At 44.2% G+C, this 26,568-nt stretch overlaps 1 protein-coding gene across 1 annotated transcript; it reads right to left on the bottom strand.

Moving 5' to 3' along the window:
• Positions 1-1,676: 1,676 nt before the first annotated feature.
• nrip2 (nuclear receptor interacting protein 2) lies at positions 1,677-26,557 on the bottom strand. The gene is made up of 6 exons (XM_035748922.2): positions 25,683-26,557; positions 14,867-15,208; positions 7,067-7,149; positions 6,681-6,796; positions 5,536-5,588; positions 1,677-4,175 (listed from the first exon to the last, which is right to left on the bottom strand). Exons 1-6 carry the CDS (start codon positions 25,836-25,838, stop codon positions 4,056-4,058), a joined length of 870 nt encoding a protein of 289 aa, XP_035604815.1. The 5' UTR covers positions 25,839-26,557; the 3' UTR covers positions 1,677-4,055.
• Between the last annotated feature and the right edge of the window lie 11 nt (positions 26,558-26,568).

A 26,568-nucleotide genomic window follows, 5' to 3' on the forward strand; every position in this document is an offset into this window, starting at 1 on the left:
CAACGTGATCAAGACAAAGGAGATGATTGACGACTACAGGAAAAGGAGGACCGAGCACGCCCCTATTCTCATCGGCAGGGCTGTAGAGGAGCAGGTTGAGAGCTTCAAGTTCCATGGCCCAAACACGCCAAGACAGTTGTGAAGAGGGCACGACAAAGCCTATTCCCCCTCAGGAGACTGAAAAGATTTGGCATGGGTCCTCAGATCCTCAAAAGGTTCTACCGCTGCACCATCGAGAGCATCAATGGAGGTCCATCTAGGACCTCTATACCAGGCGGTGTCAGAAGAAGGCCCTAAAATTTGTCAAAGACTCCAGCCACCCTATTCATAGACTGTTCTCTCTGCTACAGCACAGCATGCATGCAAGAGGCTTCTAAACAGTTTCTACCCCCAAGCCATAAGACACCTGAACAGCTAGTCAAATGGCTACCCAGACTGTTTGTATTGTCAAGAACTGCAACGCTGCTGGGTTTTTCAAGCTCAACAGTTTCCTGTGTGTATCAAAAATGGTCCACCACCCAAAGGAGATCAAGCCAACTTGATACAACTGTGGGAAGCATTGGAATCAACATTGGTCAGCATCCCTGTGGAACGCTTTCGACGCCTTGAAGAGTCCATGCCCTGAGGAATTGAGGCTGTTCAGAGTGCAAAGGGGTGTGCAACTCAATATTAGGAAGGTGTTCCTAATGTTTTGTACACTGTGTGTGCGTGTGTGAGTACGTGTTAAATATTGTGGGCTTCCTGGGATTTGCTTTTGTATGTTATCGCTGTAAGAGCAAGTTAGCTAGCATTCTCTAATTGTAGTGGTCGCATTAGCTCCCTGCTTATTCAGTTGTTTTCATGCTAACAGACAAATCACAAATCTACAGCCATCAACACACTGTTGGTCCTGCTTCCTTGTGTCTATTGTCAGGAACTTACATTTATTGTATTCTGTACTATTTTTGTCATTGTTATGATGTTTGATTACAAAATACCCAGTCTGATATTGACATGCAAATGACTAATAACGAATCTACAGCCGTCAACCTACTGTCCGTCATATTACATTTACATTTACATTTAAGTCATTTAGCAGACGCTCTTATCCAGAGCGACTTACAAATTGGTGCATACACCTTATGACATATCTAATGTGCTTCCTTGTGTCTATCATCATAATAAACACCAATCAACAGGGGATCCCTGGCTGGACAGAACACAACGCAAGAGTTCCGTAGTACGATCACATCTGTTACACATGTCAGCATTAGCACAGGGACACAGCCAGCCAGGGACCTGCTCCCTAGTCAGAGGAGTCATCCCTCCAGCCCCCAGTCCCTCGCTGTGGGAACATCTGCTTTCTCTGCTGCATCAACGAGAAAAGGGTATTTTTATAATGACGTCACAGCAACACAACCATGAGAATGTCGTGGCTACAGGTGGGTTATTAAAAAAGAAAATGGCAGCACAGTGACTAATGTTTTAGTTAGCGCTGCATATCCTCAGTTGATCAGGTGGTGGATATTAGTGATACTGCTTGTGGTTTGATGTGTTTTGAGCAGATAAATGGTTGTACTGTTAGTTTAGTCTTATTTTTGTGTCATATCAGGCATTCGTCAAGATGTGACTGGCACATCTTGGTCTTGGCATAGTAAATGTGTGCAAATTAGTCCTATAAAAAACTGCAAGCATAATAGCTAGCCAGAATACATATTTTAATAGGCAGAGAAAATACTGTTCAGAAAAAAACACAAAAAATAAATGTATTTCATACATCGATTACCATCGCACAGCATGTTAAGAAGTACTCTAGTACGAAACATTAGCAATCTATTCGTGGGTGACCTCCAAAGAAAGAGCTAGAGGTCAGATGGATATTGTTACACAGTCGAGAGCATGGCACTGTCCAGGGCCCTTCTTCACAAAAAGTCTGAGTAGAAGTGCTGATCTAGGATCAGGTCCATGTAATCTTATCCATTATGCTCTGAAAGGCATGACTGATCCGATATCAGCACCTACCCAGGGTAGTCACTAGTTACCACAGCCACAAAGTCATAAACCCAGCCTATTTCTACGTCTCTTCCAAAAATCTGATTTTAAACCTAACCGTAACCACACTGCAAAACTTATGCCTAACCTTGAATTAAGACCAACAAGCTAATTTTTGTTTTCATGTATTTATTTTTTGCAATATATAGCCAATTTAGACTTTGTGGCTGTGCTATCTAGTGGAAACCCCACACTCAGAGACTCTTTGAATACAGGCCCAGATGGTAAAAGCAGAGTATGAAGACCTTTCTGAGGGCGTCTGAAGCGCTTCTCGATTGTCCAAACAATGCGAATGGATCAAGGCAGAGTGTAATTCATGTTAATGGGAAGATTATAGCGTGGCCTTTTGGCTTTCTCACATGCCTGATTCACACCATAGGGTCAAACTGAACTAAGCCGAGCTGTACAGTACTGGGTTGGCCTCGTTACGACTCCACCATAGTAGCTGGAACCGTGCTGCAAAGGATAATAAGAAAATACAATATTCAAGCCAGCACAGTACGTTCACAGTCGGTCCTGTAGTCGACCCTGTAGTGTGAAACTGTCAGTCAGGCAACAAGGGGCCTGATGATGATTCTGTGCCGCTGCGCCGGTCCTAGTAAAATACCAAATCAGCAAGCAAGGCTTGTCAAAGTGAATAACGTACGTCAGCAAAAGTGGAACGAACGAGAAGAGGAAAAATGTACCAAGCTTAAACAAACATCTATGAGGGCCTTGACCCAGAGAGCAGCCTCAGAGCAGAGTGATTAATGTCCCCTGAAGAAGACGAGGGAAGGAAGGCAGCTGGGGTCGGCTCCGTCTTGCCAACTCCCTCTGACCGGAGCTGGGACGAGGAGGAGAAGTAAATAGAACTCACACTCTCACAGGAACACTAACATCCAGACTTTGACAAAAAATAATGCAGAATTATGGACTGTTTGGATCTTTTTGTTGTGCTGTCTGTCTGACACACACAACTAGCTCTAGGACTCTATTGACATTTAAGTGGAATTATTGAGAATGAGTTTTGATGGGGGTCATTGTGACATTCTTAGGAGCACTCTTCATTTGGGAAAATAGATGAGAGAGAGAGAGAGTCTTCACTTGGCTGAAGGCAGTTAGTTCAGGAATAGCAGTAGTCTCCTCACATCTCTTCCAGAATTCCCTGTCTGTCCTGACTCTCAATTAGATTTTTTTAACAGGCAGATTCAAAGGTTTCATAAGACCTGTTTTTTGTTTCTCTTGAGCACGTGTGAGAGGACATCTAGAAGACTATCTCTCTGTAAAGGGATGTGAGGGAGATATCATTTTTTCCCTCAAGGCTGAACTGATTTTGATTTTAAACAGTTTTGGCATTTAATTGATGATCAACGTAAATTATTTTATACTATATATTATTTTATATCCAAATCACAATATGTTCATTTTCAAAGGATAATTATCGTCTGACTCCTCAGTATGTTTCAGGGAGAACTACACTCTTAGAAAAAAAGGTGCTATCTAGAACCTAAAAGGGTTCTTCGGCTGTCCCCATAGGATAACTTTTTTGAAGAACCCCTTTTGGTTCCAGGTAGAACCCTTTTGAGATCGATGTAGAACTCTTTACAAAGATGATTCTACATGGAACACAAAAGAGTTCTACCTGGAACCAGAAGGGGTTCTCCTATGGGGACAGCCAAAGAACCTTTTTGGATTCCTTTTTTTCGAAGAGCGTATTAAACAATGATGCACTGTCTGGCAGATAAAAAAACACCTTGATTAAGTACATAATTCTGAAGATTGTTACATAGAATCGTCCCAAACCTTGAGCTCCATCCACTCCATAAACTAGGCTAATTCAATACAGCAGTAACATCATGGTAATGTCTTAATTCCACAGAAACAAACACAATGGTGTAAACTGAAGAGAATTGGGGTGCTCAACCATGTTGCTGGCAGTGCGAAACACTGGTTGGACAGTCCAGACCCAGACTGCATCATGTTTTTACAGCGCCAGCCAATCAGAGGAGGGTGTGGGACGGCTGGGAGGTTGTGACCCACCAGGGTCACATGTTCTCATTGCTGTCTTGGTGATGGCACTGGCTGACCAATGGCGGCTCCAGGAAAGGCAGCTCCTCCCCTGAGCCCTGGAGCTTTAGGACTCTACTGCTCAGGTCCACACAGCACTGGAGATAAAGGATGGATAAGGGAGACGTCAGATGGGTGACCGTGACTGACTATATGGTTTAACATCAACTCTACCACAGATAGAGTGCAGTGCCATGGAAACGCCATTTGTTTGTAGTACTGCCATCATCCAACACAGTGCCATTTTAGACAACAGAAGGTTAATAATGTTATGTAAACCAATATCCTCTGAAAAGTTGCTGCTGCTGCTCCAAATAGCAGTTAAATCTGTCTGTCTGCACATGGTGACATTAAAGGGAGACACTACTCTTTTCAGTTCTGTGCTTTTCCATCCAAGTGGTTCTTGAGGGGCTCCATGCAATGTTGCACAACATTGAGTATGCCCCAGTGCGCATGCATATGTAATCACAATTCACACAATGGCTGTGAGATGCACCTGAGTCTAGCTCTCTGCTTTCCATTGGGCCTGACAGACTCCACTGAGCTCTGTGTTTTACTTCCAGGTCACCAGAATTGCCCAGGGACTAAACTGAACATTTTGTCTCCGTTCTAACAGTTGTCTATAACTGTAACTCCAGGCTTCCTCCATCTGAATGTATGAGTTTCTTTCCTTGCAGGCATACGTGATAATTCAATTAGGATTCACCCTTTTTTCCAAGCCACCGATCTATTTAAGGAATATTTTGAAAAATTTTCAGCTATGATTTAAATTGAGTTAAAGTTCCCATCATGAGTTTTGCCGAGGGAGATGAATACTGAGACTGGGTGCACTTGGAAGGGAAATTGGCTCCGGTATCGTGGATCCTTCGGGGGTGCTTTTGTGTAATCGGAGATCTGGTTTCCAGTGTACTCTTAAAGTCGAATTAATTTGATTCTCTGTGAGAAATGGTCGCAATTAGTCTCATCCCTAATTCTACTTTCCCTCTCAGACCCTCTAAGACAGAATTCTGTTCGTGTTTTCCTCTCCTGTTCTGTTTGTTGATTGTCACGTTGTGTTGTCATTCCCTGGTATATCCTGGGGAAATGGCAGCATTTTAAACCTCAGTGAGATGTGCTGATCTGAATTATGTCTTATCTGTCTGCTTTCACCTGCAGTCCTCACCAGGCAACGCCAGCAGACAACCGTAACCCTCAGATAACATAACACAAACCTGTCTGTCTCCATCTCTGTTTTAACCTGATATTACTTGATGTGTTCTGATAGGAACCGGCATCTTCAATGTGTTACTAAGGTCTCTGCATAATCTAATTGCTACATTCAATGTCTGCCTCCCTTTTTCCTATGATTATTTTTAGCAGTAATTTTCATTAGCTGTGAAGTTCAAGTTGGGGGAGATTTAGGGAGGATGGCAGATCAAACACAGCATTTACATATTTGCGACACTAATGAGGACTTACTTTGATTTCCTGCAGAGTCTGAAGACCCAGGCACAGCTCAAACACCTCATCCTCTGTGGAGAGATGGAGAGGAGAGACAAAGAGAGGAAGAGAGCGATAAAGAGGAGGGAGAAGGAGAGACAAAGAGAGGAAGAGAGAGATAAAGAGGAGAGAGAAGGAGAGGAAGAGAGAGATAAAGAGGAGAGACAAAGAGAGGAAGAGAGAGATAAAGAGGAGAGAGAAGGAGAGACAAAGAGAGGAAGAGAGAGATAAAGAGGAGAGAGGAGAGACAAAGAGAGATAAAGAGGAAGAGAGAGATAAAGAGGAGAGAGAGAGCTGACTGATAAATTAACACTGTATAAATGAGCTCAAAACTAACAGGAATCATCAGCACTTCTCAATTCTCCCATCTGCGTCGTGTACTTGTGTGTGTGTGTGCATATCTGTGTGTGTGCGCGTGCATGCTCTGTGTGTTTGTTCAACCATTAAGATATTCATCTCTCCCTGCTTGCTCAGTGTTATTTGTCTTTGTGATTTGACCCTGGCTGCTGAATAGGAAAGGTCAGGAGCACATGCTGCACACTGAGTACACATTCACACTCTCTCACACACATACTCACACTCTCTCACAGACACACACGCTGTCACACACATGTGCTGCCAAGCGCATCTCCAACACCTTTTAAGACAACTGACTTTTTAGAGCAAAGCATTCAGGAATAACACAGCCAGTAAGCAAATCTATTACCGTCTGTTAATGATCAGTACCCAGATGCAACACAGTGTTGGGTCTAGGCACTGATTCGTTGGGGGGGTTTTACCAGGGGGTTTTGTATTGACATTGGTAAAGGGAAGTAATCATTGTGAGATGGCACCCAGACGGTTTGTATTGATCACTGTCAGGAACATTACTGTTTAACCCCAGCGATTTATGTAATCAAGTGTACTTGTCCAATCCATAGTATTATTCAATTGAATTTTGTTTGTCACAGTCTGTATGTTTACGGAGAAAGAAAAACAAAAGTGTTTCATTGACACTATCATAACACCTGTATTCCTACCCTGTATGAGTGGACTCTCTCTTGCTTCATTGACAGTCAATACAACTGGTTGCAATGCTGCTTTAAATTTTTATGTGATGTAATATGTGGTCTCCCCTTCCTTACCGGTGACGTGGGCAGAGCACTGGACACTCTGTCTGCCCAGCTGCAGCTGCAGGCCCCTTACAGAGCCCTGGCCCTCTGTCTGCTCACAGGGTGGACCTTCCTGGGTGGGATCCAATCTGGCAACACACAACACGGCCATGGTAGAGGTTATTAGGACGCTACTTTGTTCTGTCTCTCACAGGCCAGTTTGTTGATGCTGATGCAGTCTGATGTTGGTTGTGGTTGTGTGAGTGCCTGTGGAACTCAAATGTGTGTGTTGGCACTCTGTACTTCGGTGCTGGTTGGCAAACCTGGACCCAGGAGTGTTATGTGATGGGTGGGTATTCGTGGGTGTGGTAGAGGTCGACGGAGAAAGAGAGATACCGAGGGAGAATAAGGCCTCTCACCCAAGCCTCCTGCAGCAGGAGCTGGAGATGCGGTTGTGTTGACTCCCGGTGTTGATGGAAGCCTTCACCTCAGTGTCACAGCACTGTGGAAACACAGCAGAACAACTACAGTGTTAACTGACAGTGTACGTGTATAGTCAACACACTTATACTCCCACAAAGGAGAGAACATCAGACAGGAACACGTATATTTGTCCTGCGGCTTTAGTGAAATAGATCTGTTTGATTACAAAAGGCTTTTCATCAAATGGGTCCCAACAGCTCTGCTACGCCTGCCAAGTGCCTGCCTGTAAAACTGCCAAACTACGATATAAAGTCTGAATTAAAGGCTTACCGACTCTATAGAGTTTTGGTCATATTTGTGCTAGTAGTCCATTATTAAGTCACATTTCCCAACCAATTACAAGTAGTGTTTAAGACTAGGCGTTTTCTAGGTTTGGCATAGTTGTTTATATGCAATCACATTTGTATTGATCCTCTGTCTGAGTCAGAGACTATTAGACCATGAAGCCTGTGCTGATGATGCAGGACTATTCTGCCTCATGGTTAGAGATAATACCAAACCAACCATGACAACCATGAAATTAGTCTCACTCCAGTGGATGTGTTGACTATTAGTTCAACCATTAGAGCACGTGACTGTGCTTGTTTTCTGAAAAAGATGATGATCCCATGTTATCTGAGGTTTCTCCATGCTTTTATCATCCTGAATGCATTACTAGACAGTGGAATATTAGCCCAATCAGCAGAGCCTGCGGAATATTCTTCAAATAGTGTTCGTCCAAAACCATTATGCTCAAGGGCAACATCTTCTGTACAAGAGCAACATGATGTTGTCTTCTGGGCCAGAACCATAGAACAGTAAACAACACTGAAGTGAGGATCAGCAGTGCTGTCTTCTCCTGGGTACCTAAAGCATCCTATCTGTCTCACTTCCTGTCATCCAGCCTGTGTGTGTGTGTGTTCAGCCAGGGTGGTGGTCCTTTATCCTCCTCCACATCTCCCAGTGGTTCTGCCGTAGGGCACTTCATGTCACAATGCAGTGATTCACGGTAAAGGGGAAGCAGACATTGCGGCAGATTCTAATGACTGCAGGTAGCCTAGTGGTTAAGAGCAATGGGCCAGTAACAGAAAGAGAGCTGGTTCGAATCCCCGAGCCGATTAGGTGACAAATCTGTCGATGTGTCCTTGAGCAAGGTACTTAAACCTAATTTCTCCTGTAAATTGCTCTGGATGAGAGTGTCTGCTAAATTACTCAAATATAAATGTAAAATGTTCTATAATGAAGTTTCTGTTGTAAATCTTAAGGCTCTTATTAGAACATGACAAATCACACTTCTTCGAGTGGAAGGGAGAACAGGCAATGCTGGTGAAAACACACAACTATGGAGGGAGGATTTAAAACATGTTCACACTTCACAGCATATGGTGGATCTGCAAGAGTGAGAACAGAACAAGATGTCACACCCGCCCCCTCTCGATGGAGAGGGAAAGACACCGAGTGGACACATAATGATATGCTTCCCTGAACACGAGTTAACACAACCCAGTGACATAACCTCTGTGTCCTTGCTAGGTCAGCAGTACGACCTTGTGGTTTCTGAGCCAGTGTCCCTCATCTCAAGCCTTCTCTAACATCCACCATGTTTTGAATGAATGGTTCGATAGGTGGATGGATGAATAAAGGTTGGATGGGTGGATAAATGAATCATAGATGTATGGATGGATAAAACATCCTGAGAAAGCATATTTTCACTTTGTATCACACATACATCGACTTGGCTCTAGGGCATTTTTACCCCCTAGATTAAAGCCCACTAGGACATCAAATCCCGTTGCTGTGGCTGGGTGTAACAATGTAGTCCCCGACACACAATATAGTTGAGCTTCCCCCCCTTAATCCCTGCAGGCTTCTCACGGCCAGGCTTCTCAGAAGGCCTGCAAACGTGTGCTTTTGTCTCTGCCTGAGTGGTGAAAAATTCCTCCCTTTCTGTGATGTTTAAAAATGGCTCTGGAATTAATGGGTAACTATGGAGCTTTTAAACAAACAAGATCAAAGATATGCTGATCCCCATGGAATGTTCCCAGGCGAACCACTCACTTCATACACATACACAGTAGCTGTGCTCGAATACTCATACTAACCGCACTAACCATACTACTTGTGACGTAAATTGAGTATATAGTATGCTTATTGGTAATAGTATGGATATAGTTAGTATGCCAAAAGTTCCCGGTTGTCGTACTACATTCGCCAAAATACGAAATGTAAACTGGGTAGTTTGAGCCCCGAATTCTGATTGGCTGAAAGCCATTGTACATCAGACCAAAAAATGACCGAATATCGCCTCCGAAGACATCTTCAATTATTTTGTCTCGTCTCTCGGTGTGGATGGGTCAGAGGTGAGGAGCTATTATTCACTGTCTTGAGGATGACAACCTGCTGTTCCTCAAAGCAGATGTCCAGCCCAGCCAGAGCAAAACACACCATCATTCTGCCTGGATTCTTATATCATCTGTTGGTACGGTGGAGAGCTCAAAAAACAAAAAGCCAGCTAGCTCGCTGGCTTTTTGTTTATCATAACCCTTTCTTTGACTGATACGTTTGACGTTAGCTAGTTACTAACTAATTGTGATGATACCATATCACTGACCAGAACGTTAACTAGTACAACATGCATACACGCTTTTTGGTTTCAATGGCTCATTGTGTCAGTATATCAGTTTAATCTCGAATGGCAATGAGGTAGGTACAGAATCACAGTGAGTTTTACAATCGAATAGGAAATTACCAGCATAACCTAAACCTATACCAGTTAAAAGGAGACTGTGTAAACTAGTCAGCTGTGAACACCATGTAAACTAGTGTTCTGTACTGTAATTGACTATTCTAACAGTGGTGTTTTGTTGAAGGTGCAGAATGCTGTGTATGTGTAACAGTATAAATTTAGACCGTCCCCTCGCCCATACCCGGGCGCGAACCAGGGACCCTCTGCACACATTAACAACATTCACCCACGAATCATCGTTACCCATCGCTCCACAAAAGCCGCGGCCCTTGCAGAGCAAGGGGAACTACTACTTCAAGGTCTCAGAGCAAGTGACGTCACTGATTGAAAATCTATTTAGCGCGCACCGCTAACTAAGCTAGCCGTTTCACATCCGTTACATATGGAAGATTGACAGGGGTGTCCTGTACAGATGAGCAATGCCAGTGGCACTCTGGGGACGCAGCAGAATTTAGCTCCAAAAAGGTTGAGCGAGATCTGTTTCAAACGTCACAAACCAAGTTCTCTGACATCACCTCAGCCGCTTCTCCATCTCTACCTCCAACTCCTGCGTACCATTCCAAAACTTTTATTAAGTGCGTTGTGGAAGGGGCCAATGTTCCAGTGGGGTGCCTTCTGCATCAAAGCTAAACTCAACTGTCGTCAGGTTCCAGTGGCAGCCACACAGCTACAGCAGCCTTATGGTGAACACGGCATTAACATGCAGTGTCAGAAATGCTTTTCATTTTGGGATGTTTGTGTTAAGCTGGAGGAGTGTAAATCTGCCAGCTTGGAGAAGGTCACTAAAGCACAGAGTGTCTCCCATGCATTGTATGACGCGTGTAAACTTCGGATCACTGCTAGCTCAGAAAAGAAGGTTTGTGTGTGCAACCCAACAAATCCCGACCACTTTGTGCGGGAGCATCTCTTCCCCCAGGTTCCGCAACCACATATGGCAAGGAGAACGAGCAGGTGGCCTACACATGGATGGGGAGCTGTGGGTTTAGTCTGGAGAGTAGAGGCACAGTAGTGAGTGTCAAAGAGCCATGTCGTTCTCCAAGCCCAGATGGAGTGTTAAACTCTCAAGAGCTATTCGAAATCAAATGTCCTCTTCTGATTAAAAAGTGTGAGTCTCTGACTGAACTGTTCTCTGGCAAACTCACTGATGTGAAGCTGGTGGATGGGGTTCCTCAGCGGCAACCTAATGCAGCCTGTGGGTACTACATGCAAGTGCAAATGGTTCATGAATGGAGAGATGTGTTAACAGTTGATGTTATTCTTCAATAACACAGACCCCAAAGCAAATCAGTGGGAGAAAAGTATATTTATTCAAAGAGAACAAATCATTGTTGTTATGCTTGAAAGTAGGTGGCAGATGTTTATTCTTCCCTGTCCTCAATGTTTCTCCTCTGAACAAAGAGACAGGATGTAGTTTATAACCCAACCCTAGCCTGTGGTTGACCAATTAGAATTCCTTGCAATAAAACTGGGCCAATGGCCAAATAACAAATATCCTGTTTCAGGCTCAACGTATAGACAATATGGACCAATGAGAACTTGCCACATGGAGCTATGAGACACGGACTGAAATTCCTTCCGTGTCCCTGACCCATTAATCTTCAGTTCCCCATTACAGAAAAACAACTATTTCCATTGATAATGAATTCCCTCTTGACCTTAAGTCCTCTGAGTTGTGTATTTATCTTTGAATATTCGTACAGATGCAAACTGCTTGTCTGGGCTCCATCCGAGCAGGTTGTTATTGATGTGCCTTTTGATGTGAAGTTCTGTGCTGATGTTATCCCTAAACTGAAGGGGTTCTATTTCACAACATGCTGCCAAGGATAGTAGATGAGTTCCAGTCAGGCAGACTAACTATGTGCTCCAAATATGTTCATCTATGTGTTATCTAGGGGCCTTATACTTAAAAATAAAATAGTACATATATTTTGTGTCTTGTAAAGCTCTGTCAGCTCTCCCTTATTATTGAAGCATAACTCTAGATTGGTGCGTTTTTGTCTGTCACAGTTCTCCTTCAAATGCACATTTACCTGATTATATTTGCAAAATTCTTGTTTTTTTATATCTTGTCTTGTACAGCTCCCTTCATACATGTTTATCTAATGCCTACGGATAATGATTTATGTTTTTATTGTGCCTTGTTATAGCTCTCTTTTCATATGGCACTTCATGAACTTATCTCAGCATACCATAACTCATCTTGCACTTGGAAAATGATGGTGTTAATAAAAACCACTATGAAATTCAACTTCGTTGACATTTTCTTTTGATACTTAACATTTTGAAATGAAGGACGAGGAGGCATGTCTAAAGGTTTCAAATGTGTTTTCAGTTTGATTCTGCGTTTGGTTTTCAAGAGCACAAATTAAGAACACTGTGCAAAGCTATCATCAAGGCAAAGGGTGGCTGCTTTGAAGAATCTAAAATACCAAATATATTTTGAATTGTTCAAAAGTTTTTTGTTTACTACATGATTCCATATGTGCTATTTCATCGTTTTGATGTCTTCACTATTATTCTACAATGTAGAAAATAGTACAAATAAAGAAAAACCCTTGAATGAGTAGGTGTGTCCAAACTTTTGACTGGTACTGTATTTACACCCCTTGATTGAAGTCCACCTGTGGACATTTCAATTGTTTGGACATGATATAGAAATAAAACACACCTGTCTATGTACAGTAAGGTCCCACAGTTGACTGCATGTTAGAGCATAAACTATAACATGACGTGTGTTGATCTCTGTGATATAAATGTGACGAGGCATATATCTGTGGAAAGGTATAAAGTGTTGAAAGTTTCCAAAAGCACAGTGGTCACCAGCATTGGGAAACTGAAAAAATATGGAACTACCCAGACTCTGCCTAGAGCTGGTTGTCCGACCAACCTGAGCAACGGGGCAAGAAGGAGGTGACCAAGAACCACTCTGACAGAATTATAGAATTCCTTGGCTGAGAAGGGATAACCTGCCAGAAGGACAATCGTCTCTACAGAACTTCACCAGTCTAGTCTTTATGGGAGAGTGGCTAAACGGAAGCCACTCCTAAGAGAAAAGCACATGACAGCAGGCAGATCCTTGATGAGAACCTGCTTCAGAGTGCAAATGACCTTAGACTGGGGCTAAGATTTATGTTCCAACAGGACAATGACCCCAAGCATACAGCCAAAGCAATGCTGGGTTGGCTTCAGAACAAGAATGTTCAAGTCCTTAAGTGGCCCAGCCAAAGCCCAGACTTGAATCCCTTTGAAAATCTGTGAAAAGACTTGAAGATTGCTGTTCACCGCCTCTCCCCATCTAACTTAACAGACCTTGTGAAAATCTGCAAGGAAGAATGGGAGACAATCCCCAAATCCAGGTGTGTAAAGCTGATACAGATATACCCAAGACGACTCAAAGCTGTAATTGCCGCCTAAGGTGCTTTTACAAAGTATTAACTCTGGTGTGAATACCTATGAAAATTAGATATTTCTGTATTTGATTTTAAATACATTTGCCAACATAAAAAAAAAGACTTTGTCATTATGGGGTATTGCGTGTAGATGGGTGAGATTTTGTATTGTCAATCAATCAATTGTATTTATAAATTACTTCTTACATCAGCAGATCTCACAGAGCGCTGTACAGAAACCCAGCCTAAAACCACAAACAGCAAGTAATGCAGGTGTAGAAGCACAGTGGCTAGGAAAAACTCCCTAGAAAGGCCAGAACCTAGGAAGAAACCTAGAGAGGAACCAGGCTATGAGGGGTGGCCAGTCCTCTTCTGGCTGTGCCGGGTTGTAGTCAAAGTTATTGTAGTTAATCCATTTTGAATTCGGGCTGTAACAACAAAATGTGGAATAGGTCAAGGTGTATGATACCTTCTGAAGGCACTGTACGTGTATGACTTCATCAACAAAGCTCCATCTCTTCCAAACCACATTGATTTGTTGGAACCTTGAATGCTCTCACAGGTATGATTCAGGCAGGTGTGATTCAGAAAGCCAGTCAGGTTAATGCTGCTAGGTAACACTGGGGACATTGGAAATACACTGGGGACATTGGAAATACACTGGGGACATTGGAAATACACACCACACTGCCTTGCATGACATCGGTCAGAAAGGATGCATCTGAGTGGGTGTTTTTTGTGTGGCAGTCATCCTTGGTCTACAGAGTGACTCAGGTGAGGTAATCTGGAGGAGGGAAAGTACACAGTAGTCTCTGCCGCCAGAGTCACACTCCTTTAACTGGGGGTATATTTCTGTACCTCTCAGCGAAGTTGATGCCTGGTTAGTCTCGTGTATGTAGGTGTTGTTTCATCAGTCTGAGCCTGTGTTCCAGACAATCGATACTTGTGGGTGGGTGCAGTATGGTGTTTTAAAGTTAGTCAAATTATTACGTTGCAGTAGGTGGGTTGTCAGTGGGTTGTCAGTGGGTTGTCAGTGGGTTGTGTGCAGAAATAATGTCGCCTGAACATACAGAGTCAGTATTTCATTGAATGCTATTCATTCACTGAAATAAATGATGTTGGCAGTGAACTCAATGCATTTGCGTTACTGGTTTGTCTTCCCATCTTGCATATAGATTGATTCCACCAATGTTGTTCATATGATTATCTTATGATGTTAGTATGATGGGGTCTTCAGCTGTGTGTTGACTTCATTGTGAGGCTGTTGTTGATCCTGCGTGTGGAGGAGTCGCTGTTACAGTGTGTTACATTAGCTTTTCATTTAGCCACAGACACAGTGTGATGAGAGTGTCTGAGGGGTGCAGAGGGTCGATATGGGTACTCTACAAACCCTAGCATTAAAGCCATTAAGAATTGATGAAAGCGGGCTCAGTGGAATACAACGAGGGAATGCATCATCTGGATAAATGATGAGTCACTGTGGTCTCTCTGAGTGCTTCTCTCTCCTCCTATCCCTTTATCTCTCCCTTTCACTCCTCTTTTATTCTCATATGGAATGGAACACAATAGTATCTGAGATTTACTTTAGGTGAATAAAAAGAAGGATGGGTGTTCAAGCGTACCTTGCACTGGACCAGCAGGGTAGTGAGATGCCTCTCCGTCCTCTGCCTCTCCTTCCTCACCTCCTCTGTTTTATCGTTCCCAGCCGTGCTGCTTGTCTTCCCCCCGGCCTCGCTGCTGTCCTCCTCCTCGTCCGACCTTGTCTCTAGGCTCCTCTCGCTCTCCTCTGGCGAATCCCTCTCCTCCGTGGAGTCGTCAGCCGTGCTCTCGCTCTTCTCCTCTGCGTCGCCGGCGCCCCCTTCCTTGCTGTCGACCAGGGGCGAGGGTCTCCCTACGCGGGCCTCGCCACGCAGCTGTGTGATGTTTCCCGCCATGAGGCGGCGCTGCACGATGCTGTGGGGCTGCTGTAACCAGGAGACAGGGCAGGTAGAGGGATGTCAGACACCAGTTTCAATGGGTTAATCCTAGTCCTGGACTAGATTAGATTAGAGAGTTTAATAGTCACATATACAGGGTTGCAGATGTAATTACAGGGTACAGTGAAACGATTGCGCTCCAGGATCCAACAATGCACGACAAAGTGAAAAAAACTATAAAAATGTAATAAAAATCGATAAAAAAATTATTATATATACATATTACAACTGTGGCAATGATAAATGTCCATTGGGGTGGGGGCAGGGTGACTCAAAAGGATGTCACTGGAGAATCTCCATTGAAAATGCTTTTTATTCTTAATAGGTCTTTTAGTTTTAATAGGTAGTGCACAGTAGACCTGGAATGGTAAATAAATAGAAAAGAGAACCAGCTAGGGGCGGCAGGTGGCCTAGTGGTTAGAGTGTTGGGCCAGTAACCGAAAGGTTGCTGGATCGAATTCCTGAACTGACAAGGTAAAAATCTGTTGTTCTGCCCTTGAACAAGGCAGTTAACCCACTGTTCCCTGGTAGGCTGTCATTGTAAATAAGAATTTGTTTTTAACTGACTTGCCTAGTTTAATAAAGGCTAAATTTAAAAATGTAATAGAACAAATTGGCTGATGTTCAATGTTGGAATGTTATGATGATTCCATATTCTTCAGGACAGAGAGTTCATTAAATATGATACATTTCTATCTTAGTGTTCTGTACAGCTTTCATGTTCATTTACTCAGACCAACCCCATTCCATAGCGATATTAAGGCAACTGTTGTTTTATGATTTAATACTTGCCTGGATGACGAACAAGAAATTCGATTTTAAACCATTTCAAAACAACTGGTGGGCAATGGCTGAGTTGAACAATTGTTTTCATGTGATAAATCTAAAATTAATATAATTCTGAGCTCCAGAGCCTCATGGTAATCTAATTGTTTTCCAGTAAGGAGTCACTCTAGAGAAAGATGGAAATTGTTTTTCTAAGAGGCCATGTGGTTCGAAGTGAACAGAAGGCCAGGCAAACACCAGCAAAACCAACAGTATCAATTCACCAGAAGGAGGATGTCAGTCATTTCAGATATCATAACTGCTGCTGAAAAACGATGCTGCTACTGACGTGATGGAAACATCCATTGTCTCTATGCCAGAGGCACATCGTTAGCTGTAAATAGCGTGTGTGCACGCTTATGTGTGTGTAGGCGCGCCTCCAATTTGATGTGTTTTTATCTGCACTGTGCATGTCTGTACAGTATGTAGCCTACAAAACAGTTGTTCTGCTTGTATCACACAGTTGCTGGTCTCAAATCTCACCTTTGGGGCCTCACTGTGAGTTCAGTTGAGGTGTTGAAGGTTTCAGGTAATGACCACAACATCAGAGCATATCAGAGCCGAGCTGTCTGTCTGTCAGTCTCCTCCTGGGCTCATTTCTCCTGTGCTCCAGCTCTCCCTGTCAGCCCGTCAAAGTGATTACTGGTCAGTGCTCTCATACTGGCTCACACAATAGATCGTATCAGGCCTCTGTATACCTCTGTGGGTAGGTGTTCTATTGATCAGGGAGGAAGTGCTCTCTGGAGAGGCTTCTCTGTAATCAGGCTTATATGCACTCTCTCTCTCTCGCTCCCTCATATATACTGTAGCTCTCTCTCTCTCTCACACACACACACACACACACTCTCACACGCACCCAGAAGCAGGTCTGCGTATGTGTGATAACCACATGATCAAGGTCAAATTAATAGGTAAGCAAAAACAGGAATCTTGTTTTCTCGGACTTTTCTAAGACTTCAGTGGGTATACTGTATATAGTGAACTCCAAAGTATTGGGATAGTGGCTTTTTTGTTGTTGTTTTGGCTCTGTACTCCAGCACTTGGGATTTTAAATTATACAATGACTATGAGGTTAAGATACAGACTTTAGTTTGAGGGTATTTTCATCCATATTGGGTGAATCGTTTTGGAAATGACAGCCCTTTTTGTACATAGTCCCCCCATTTTAGGGGACCTAAAGTATTGGGATAATTAACTCATGTGTATTAAAGTAGTCAAAAGGTTATTATTTTGTCCCATATTCCCGGCACGCGATGATTACATCAAGCTTGTGACTCTGCAAACTTGTTGGATGGATTTACTGGTTGTTTTGGTTGCGTTTCAGATTATTTTGTGCCCAATAGAAATGAATGGTAAATAATGTATTGTGTCATTTTGGAATCACTTTTATTGTAAATAAGAATAGAATATGTTTCTAAACACTTCTACATTAACGTGGATGATACCGTGATTAAGGATAGTCCTGAATTAATCATGAAAAATGATGAGTGAGAAAGTTGCAGACTGACAAATTTCAAACCCCCAAGACATGCTAACAATTACAATAACAGCATTTGGGGGTAGGGGGGTATGATATTTGTGCGTCTGTAACTTTCTCACTCATCATTATCCACGATTCATTTCTAAATCTCTGAGCGACGGCTACTGTAAAGTCAGCAAGATTGCATTAGGAGAGGAGGCTCAAATGAAGAACCTACATCTGTAGGTGTGTTCTGCTGCCGGTACTGTGGGAGACTGCAGTTTCTCTAAAGGCTCTGTGTCACACCGGAAGTGTCTGGTGAGAGTTTACACAGACGTGACCCTTGACCTCCTCAACACCTTCAGCAGACGAGCAGGTGTCCGTTCTGTATGAAGCCTAGAGTCTGTAGTCTAGTGCCTCCTCTAAAAGATACTATTACTGAGAGCAGCTGCAGGACATCACAGCACAATCAGCCTCATTACTATGTTGTGTTACAATGCCACCTCTGATGGAGTTATTTTATTAGTTCTATAATAAATCATGTTATTTTACATTTTCTCTGTATGTTAGTGTTATTAGAAAACCTCATAGCCTTGGTACCTTGTATCCTGCTCTCTCTGCATATAAATGAAGTATTTACATGGCCCACTCCTGTAATCACACTATTGTATTGTATTGCACCCAGATACGAAGAGCACAAGTCCCCAGAGGGTTGACTGTCCAAAATACTGCGATTGCGCAATCATGCCCAATAGCCTGAGGAACAGATGGAGCAAGACGGAGAGGAAGGAGGAGGATAAATGCCACGCTGGTATTTTGTCCCCTTCTTTTCTCAGTTGATTGTATTGTTCATCATTGTTTTGTATTGTGCAATGTGCAGGGCTAATTTCCATTCTCTACACAGTGCTGGAAGCTGCAGCTTGTTCTGCCTGTTTACAATATGAATGAAGATGAGGGGATAGTTTAGGAGGGTAGAGACAGGGAGATAACGAATGAAGGATAGAGAGATCCCAGCTATAATACTGTCCTCTTATTTATTTAACTCAGCCAGTCAGTTAAGAACAAATTCTTATTTTCAATGACGGCCTAGGAACAGTGGGTTAACTGCCTTGTTCAGGGGCAGAACGACAGATTTGTACCTTGTCAGCTCGGGGATTTGAACTTGCAACCTTTCGGTTACAAGCCCAGCTCTCTAGCCACTAAGCTACCTTGCTGCACTCCTCTGTGTGTGCGTGTGTGCGTGCGTGTGTGAGTACGCGTGCGTGAGTGCGTGCGCAGTGTATATAATGGCTTTCCTCCTGCTCCACAACACTGACTGACATCTGTCTCTCTGTAACACACCCTGACATCCTAGAGGTCACCTCGGGGTCACACTGTATTCCTCTCTTCATATACACATCCCAGTCCTATCTGTCATCCCTTTAGTTCTCCCTCCCACATCTCCTACTATTTTCCCTCCCACCTCTCCCCTCCTTCACTGTTTTCTACAAGTGCGAAGGCAAAAGTATATTGTTGCTGTTGCTTCCTCATAGTCCAACCAAGGTTAATGGATACGGGATGTGAGAGGTATTCAATCACTCCCAGAGGACATGGAACTTAGATAGAAAAATCCTTCTGTATTGTTCCAAAGCAACTAGTTTGGGCATTACACAATTCATCTGGGTACTTTAGAAGCTACCAGTCTGTATGTTATTGTCCTCCCAACCCAGCCTCAGTTCTAGCTGACCATGTAGTTGTTAGGCTGATCTGTGTTAGTCAGCTCTGACACAAGCTGTGAAGAAGGCCTCTCCACAGGAGCCCTCCCCAGAATAGGCTTTTCACAATGAGCAGCTCGATGTCTGCTCCACATCAATCAACAGGACCACTTGGACCGGGCCTGAATCATAGTGATCTATTATTGTAATAGATAATGGTCCTGGAGCGAAGGGGACAGTGTTTTCTGACTGTGTCATATCTGACAAGCGTTCAAATCAAGCCCCATGTGGTTCCTTTGACCTCACACTCACCTTCCCTGCTATCAACACCCATAGAGACGGGTTTTATCTCGATGTCCGCAGCCCTTTATCAAAGATGTCATTGGAAAACCAGCAGTGTGTCATTCTCGTTTGACCCCCACCATTCAGTCTTCTATCTTCCATCAGCACCAGCCTTGTTGAAGGCAACACAGAAAAGGCGTCATTGCCGCAGTTTTCTCATTTGCATTTCTCAAAGCTTGCAGCATCAGATAATTGATCTAAATCCAACAATGATTAAGGGTACTTCAACACGTATCCCCCCGCTCCTTCCTGCTGTAATGAACAGCATGTGTATGGAAACACACACAGGGAGATAGATAATGAACCCAGGTAAATGTGTGGCTGGCTGATGGAGGGGCTTCCCTGGGCGAACTACTAAAGGTTTATCTGGAGGGAGGAGTCACAGTCTGGAGGGAGGAGTCACAGTCTGGAGGGAGGAGTCACAGTCTGGAGGGAGGAGTCGCAGTCTGGAGGGAGGAGTCGCAGTCTGTGTCCACAAATGGCTCCCTGTTCCCTATTTTGACCAGAGCCCCATAGTATCCCTGTCATTTCAGACACAGACACAGTCTGTGGAACTGCTGATTTACCTGACTGCGTCCCAGTGTGTTGCTTTTTACATTTATGGAGTTTTTGTTTGGTCCTTTGGAGGAGATAAAAAGAAGAAGAAATAAACATATTTCTCATTGACACTTAGAGAGAGAGAGAGCAAGAGAGAGAGCGAGAACGAGAAACAGAGAGACAGAGAAACAGAGAAACAGAGAAACAGGAAAGGCAAAGAGTGGCCTGGTTTCCTGCCTCCCCACCCAATGAGAAACCTTCCTTTAAATCCCATTATTATAAATCAGTTAAAGAAAATCTCCATTACCCATACTGTCTGCTCCTCAGTGCTCCTCTCTGACTGGCAAAGAGCAGAGCAGATTGAAGCTGACAGCAGTGTACCCAATGTAATTCCCCCTGCTCCATGTGAGTGAGGAGGCAGCTGGCTGTTGCCCTGCAGCTACAGCGAGGTCAGACTGTTTGGATGCAAATCCTCTGTCCACAACAAGCGGCCTGTGTACAGTGGTTATGAACTGCCATACAGTATGTTCCCTGGCCTTTTTATAAAGTTCAAATGCAATTCACTGTTCTAGCGCTCCACTGTGGCGGATGTGCTTAGTCTTTTGTCTGGTTCCAGGGACAGGGATGAAAGTGGCTGTAAAATAAACCGTTTGGAGACAAAGATTATAATAATGTCTGATGTTGTGTCTGTCTCGTCTCTTTTCTAGCCATGACATCCTCAGAGACAAGATAGAGTGCTAAAGTAAAACAGTATGATTTCAGGGCTTTTGCAACAACAACAACAAAATAATATATCGACCAAATACCGCGAGTAAACCTTGATTATTTATTCAGTTTCAGCTGTCAAAGTGGACACGTTCATCACTTTTGTGCCAACCGTCAAATGGCAAAAGCATAAGTACATGTAAAACTGTCTCGTTTTGCCAAATAGATCATACAAGGCATTGATTTTGATGTGTCACACTAAATATGGAGTTACCCCTATTGAATCCCCCCTGGGATAAGGCAGCAGTCATACGTCAGACTTTGTGCTATACAACACCTTTCTGGTTGTAAATGCATCCTGATAGGTGCTAGTCTTTATTGGCTAAGTGGTTCACTTGGAATTGGCGTCCCTGCTATGACTCAGGCTCATCTTTGTCTGCATCCATCAGCGTTCATTGGCTGATATCATGATTAGCCTTCATTCATTTCAGACAACAGAGATGATGACTGGATGAATCTTAAATAGTGATTTGTGATGGTTGGCTAAACATGTACAAAGGATGTGAAGGTTCCTGTCCCTTCCTGTCCCTCCCCTAGTTGGTCTCTAGAAATCAATTGTCTCTTCAATTAGCTGTAATTAAAGAGTATAACTTCCTTTGGAGCAGAGATTGAAACTGTTTTTTATTGGCATGACATATAATATGTGTTATGTTGTTATCACTGTATAACACTATTGATGAATACCAATACCAATACCATCATTTCAAGCCCTCCTCAAATACACATACATATACACACACACACTGCTTCTCTGTGTTCTTAATACATATTGCAGACTGCTGATTTGGCTGATGACCGTCTTGCTGTGACCTCCCTCGGAACACGTCCACAGTGTTCCAGTTCAAACCGGTCACTATGATGCTCACTCTCTCTCTCTTTCTCTCTCCCTCCCTCCCTTTTGTCATGGCATGTCCTCTTTTCTCTCTCTCTCTCTCTCTCTCTCTCTCACTCTCTGAGAGATTAGAGCCTAATTGCCATGTGGGCTAATTATCTGACTGCAACAGGCTCCTCTCTCTGTCATGGCTGAAGTCACATGACTCTGCTAATGCCTGCTTTTCCATTTGGATCAAGGTCCCCAGCCGCTGTCTTCTTGTCATACAAACCATCAGGGTGTAGCCAGCGACACATCTGCTCTCTCTCTCTCTCCTCTCTTCTCTCTCCCTCCCCTCTCTGTCTCTCTCTCTCTTTCTACTCTCGATCTCTCCCTCTGCCATCCCCTCGGTCTCTGTGCCTGTCTGTTTCACCCAGGTATTTTTAGGCGGCTGTCTGTCTGCTGCCGCCCATCAAAGCTTCTGCCAACTGAGAGAGGGAGAGAGTGGATGAGAGAGAGCGGGGACGGTGAGAGAGTGCAGAGCAGAGAGAGAGAAACAGGTAGGAAGAGAGGGTGGAGGGATAGAGAGAAGGGTCCTCGTCTGGCTGAAGTCAGAGGGGGGCTCACCTCCGCTCTCGTCAACCAGACTTATTGGCTCAGTGCTGGGTTCTAATGGTAATCACTAGAACCTTCCTAAGATGTCTCCTGAATCAATTCACCATGGCCCTCCACAGTCAGAGTTAGGGCACTTTTCTCAAACTTCTTAGGGACATGTCAAGGGATCACATTGAGTGAGTGAGTCCAGACACCCAGACACCAAGTCCAGACACTTCCTCCACTCTGCTTTTCCCTTCCCTTGCTCTTGCGATTGAATGGTGGGTTGTCTTTGCCCTTTTCATGCTCACTGCTCCCTGGCTCTGGTATAGGATGATTACCAGAGCGGGAGAGCGAGAGAGCGAGAGAAGAGAGATAGAGATAAGGAAGAAAGAGAGAGGGAAGAGAGGGAGGGAGGGAGGGAGGGAGAGGAGAGAGAGAGAGAGAGAGAGAGAGAGAGAGAGAGAGAGAGAGAGAGAGAGAGAGAGAGAGAGAGAGAGAGAGAGAGAGAGAGAGAGAGAGAGAGAGAGAGAGAGAGAGAGAGAGAGAGAGAGAGAGAGAGAGAGAGAGAGAGAGAGAGAGAGAGAGAGAGAGAGAGAGAGAGAGAGAGAGAGAGAGAGAGAGAGAGGCTGAAGCCAAAACACATTCACTCATATAACTGGCTCTATACTGTTAAATGATGTACTGGCTCAGCTGAAGCGGAGTGGCAAACCAGGCTACATCTAAAGAAGCCTTGCGTGGTTCAATGTGCGCTTTTACACCAGGAATAGTTCTATTTTAATGACTTGAGAATGATAATGAGGACAAATGTCTTCATCATTCCTCAATAGGGGAAGGAACCCATGAGACTGATAATAGAGCATTCTTGAGATATGAACACTATTTCAGAATGACAGACACACACACATATACACACATACTGTCAGTCTATTCAGCTGTGAGGTGACATCACTACCCTGTTGTTGCCTATCAGCTGGCTTCTGTTTGGTCTCAGAGTAGCCCCACGCACCTTAGGGACACTCCTGCTGCTCTTCTACAATTCACTTTAGCCATGTCTCCACCCGGAGCGTGATTGCTTTTGACAGTCAGTACGGAGAGCGAGGCACGGCGGGGGCACTGTAACAATGGCTGCCTCTCTGGCGTTCTGCCGTTCAGGCTCCGAGGCCATTACAATGTGATGCAGGGCCGTGAGATGACATGCAAATCATTCTGTAACCCCTGTGGCCTGTTTCCTCCATCGAATGGGGTTTCTAGCAAACGAGGTATGAATCAGAGTTCTTTTCTCTTTCCTATGAGCAGATAATTGGTATTAGCATAAGAGGGATTTATCCCAGTAAGATCGTAGAATGAAATGCTGCCGTTCAGCAGATGTGGTCTGCATTTTGAAGCTGATGCAGAAAGGATTAGATTCAGCTCTGACTGCATTACATCTTGACAAAATGCCATAAAGTTAAACATGTAAATACACACTGAAGAGCCTGAGTGTGTCAGTGGCATCATCCTCTCCTGTTGTCACCCTTGTAATCAAATATTACCCTGAATATTTATTGTTTATATTCAGAAGAATGGAGAAGCTTGTTTACAAGTCAGACACCATGGGTGAATCCCAAATGGCACCTGACTTACTACTGTATATAGTGCACTAATTTTGCCCAGAGCATTATGTGTGTAGGGCATAGGGGGGCCCTTTAGGAGGCAGTTACCTGCAGGTTCTCTCACTACATAGAGAGTGTGAATAGAATCCAGAGCACCAGACAGGCTCCAACAAATATTTAATTTCGCTCAAAATAACAGCTTGTTATCCTCCCACAATGCTTTTGTGAGAGAATTCAACTCTGAGAGCAAAGGAAAATAGATTTAGATATGAGATTTAGATATAACGTGAGAGGGTTGAGAGAGATGGAAGTTAGTCATGGAGATGCTGCTGCTGCCTTCTGTGAAAGCTGGCTTTAAATACACAGTGTAATCACACACACACACACACACACACACACACACACACACACACACACACACACACACACACACACACACACACACACACGCACACGCACACACAGACAGTGTAAACACACACACTTCTGATGCTCTCCAGTCATTCTGGAGATTCTTGGAGTGCGTTCTGGGAATTTGGGAGGCAGCCATCTAATCAAGACTGTGTCAGGAGTTGACAGTGGGGCAATAAAGCCATTATCACAGGAAGCCCTTGTGTCCATAGAGGAGGACTGGGGGAGAGAGGACTTAGGGAGGTAGTTTGGGCTGATTGAGCAGGAGGTGGGAGTATGGTGGGGGACGGACAGACACTTCATAACAGGGACTGTCGGTCTGTCTCACAGTGTGGTCTGTCAGTGTGTCATGCATTGATTAGAAGAATGTGGGTGGCTGCGTGGGTGGCTGTGTGGGTGGCTGCGTGGGTGGCTGCGTGGGTGGCTGCGTGGGTGGCTGCGTGGGTGTGCGCCTGCATCTTAATCTAACTTGCCTCGCTCTGTTTGTTCTGTCTCTGACCTCATAGCTAGTGTACTGATGGAAGGAGACGTGTGAGGGCCACACTGTGTCTCTGAGGCTCCATGTTCTCTGACAGGGTTTGACAGGCAGTCCTCTCATCTACTGTACCTACTGTATCTACCGAGTCTTTCATCTTCTATGCGGTTACATGGCCTACCCTCTTCTCTTGACACCTCGTCAGATAATGGAAATTGCAGTTGATGGTGCAGCGGTAACAGTGAACAGTAGATCCATGATAGGAACACCACAGGTTTGATAGAAAAGCAGCATGGTGTTGATATTCAACTCTTTTTCTGACGACGACATCAAGAGAACAGAGCAATATCATAGTCAATCAAGGGTCCACCTCATTAGTCATATACTTAGTACATTTACTTTACACCTCATTTTAAACCTAGTAAATCATGCAGTTAGATTCAGCCAACCGTTGACCCCAGTGTTGTCAGAATACTGTGACGACATTCATGTCTTTCAACTTGTCTCCCAACAGTCCCCAAAGCACCAACAATGCCAAGCAGCTGGTGGCAAACAGAGGACAGCCTCTTCAACTAACTATCCAAACAAGCTCATTTCAACATCTTCTATCTGCCAAGTCTCATCCAAAATGTATTTAGCCATTAGCCACCACCACTAAGAGTCAAAGTGACACAGTACAAGCAATAGAGTGTGATCTAATGGGACTTTCAGACAGCCACTGACCAGGGTCGTAAGGCAGCAAACAGAAGACAAAAGACTGTTAGAGGGAGGGACTATTTGAACTTGTTCAATAAGAGCAGGGCACACTGTAGTAAAACATTCTACAACAGAAAACAAACATTTTCCCTTGCAAAACGTTTTGCTACGGTGACTTAATGAATAGAACTCATGTAAGTGACAGTAACGCCAATAACATAATAAGAATAGTCCAATGGGACATTGACAGACACTCACCAGATCTTTGGAGGTGCCCAGTCTCTTGAGCCCATCCAGGGGCAGCAGGTCGGCTGAGTCTTTGTGTGTGAACTGGGTGGCCTGCTTCAGACGCCTCTGCTGGCCCAGGATGGCTTTATCCCGGATAGCCAGATCACCCTTCTTCGACTCACTCATGGTCAGTCAGTCAACCAGTCAGTCAGTGCAGTACAGCTAGCTAGAGTGTAGAGCAGAGCTGCTCAGTTCAGCGTACCTCTGTCTGATGTAGCCTGGTTTGGAACAGCAGAAGCAGCAGGAACAGCAGAAGCAGCAGTAGCAACACAGAAGTGTATGAGTGTTGAAGGCAGAGCAGCACAGCCCAGTGCCCTGTACTGTAAAGTCTCTCCTTTTCACTTCCAAGAGATAGATCGCAGAGAGTAGATGATACCGTTGATTACTCCTGTTTTAGTTGGTCTCTTCCAGAACAAATATCTTCCTTCACCTTTACCGTGTCCGTCTTCAAACTGTTCCACCTTCAAACTGTGACCTCCCTCTCTGTGAGGGTGAGGATGTTTTGAGGTGCTAGTCCTTGGCATCTATTTGTGTTCTGTGTTGCTGTCAGTGTCCAGAAATGATTAGTGTGCTGATGGTCCTGTTATGTAGACATGTCTCTCTTCAGGCTGGGCTGTGTGTGTGTCCTCCTCTGTCAGTGGAATCTGTCCTTGCAGCGCTGCAGGAGTAAACTGTGCCCCTCTCTTTCTCTGCGCTCTCTCTCTCTCTCTCTCTTTCTCTGCTCTCACTCTCTCTCTCTCTCTCTCTCTCTCTCTCTCTCTCTCTCTCTCTCTCTCTCTCTCTCTCTCTCTCTCTATCTCTCTCTCTCTCTCTCTCTCTCTCTCTCTCTCTCTCTCTCTCTCTCTCTCTCTCTCTC

The sequence above is a fragment of the Oncorhynchus keta genome, chromosome 33, assembly GCF_023373465.1.
Source record: "Oncorhynchus keta strain PuntledgeMale-10-30-2019 chromosome 33, Oket_V2, whole genome shotgun sequence".
NCBI lineage: Eukaryota > Metazoa > Chordata > Actinopteri > Salmoniformes > Salmonidae > Oncorhynchus > Oncorhynchus keta.

Excerpts from the sequence above, each read along its gene's own strand:
- nrip2 (XM_035748922.2), bottom strand. The coding sequence starts at position 25,838 with ATGAGTGAGTCGAAGAAGGGTGATCTGGCTATCCGGGATAAAGCCATC. Across the intron at positions 15,209-25,682 it reads TGGGCACCTCCAAAGATCTG|CAGCCCCACAGCATCGTGCA; the intron begins GTGAGTGTCTGT and ends TCCTGGTTACAG. Across the intron at positions 5,589-6,680 it reads GTGCTCTGCCCACGTCACCG|AGGATGAGGTGTTTGAGCTG; the intron begins GTAAGGAAGGGG and ends ATCTCTCCACAG.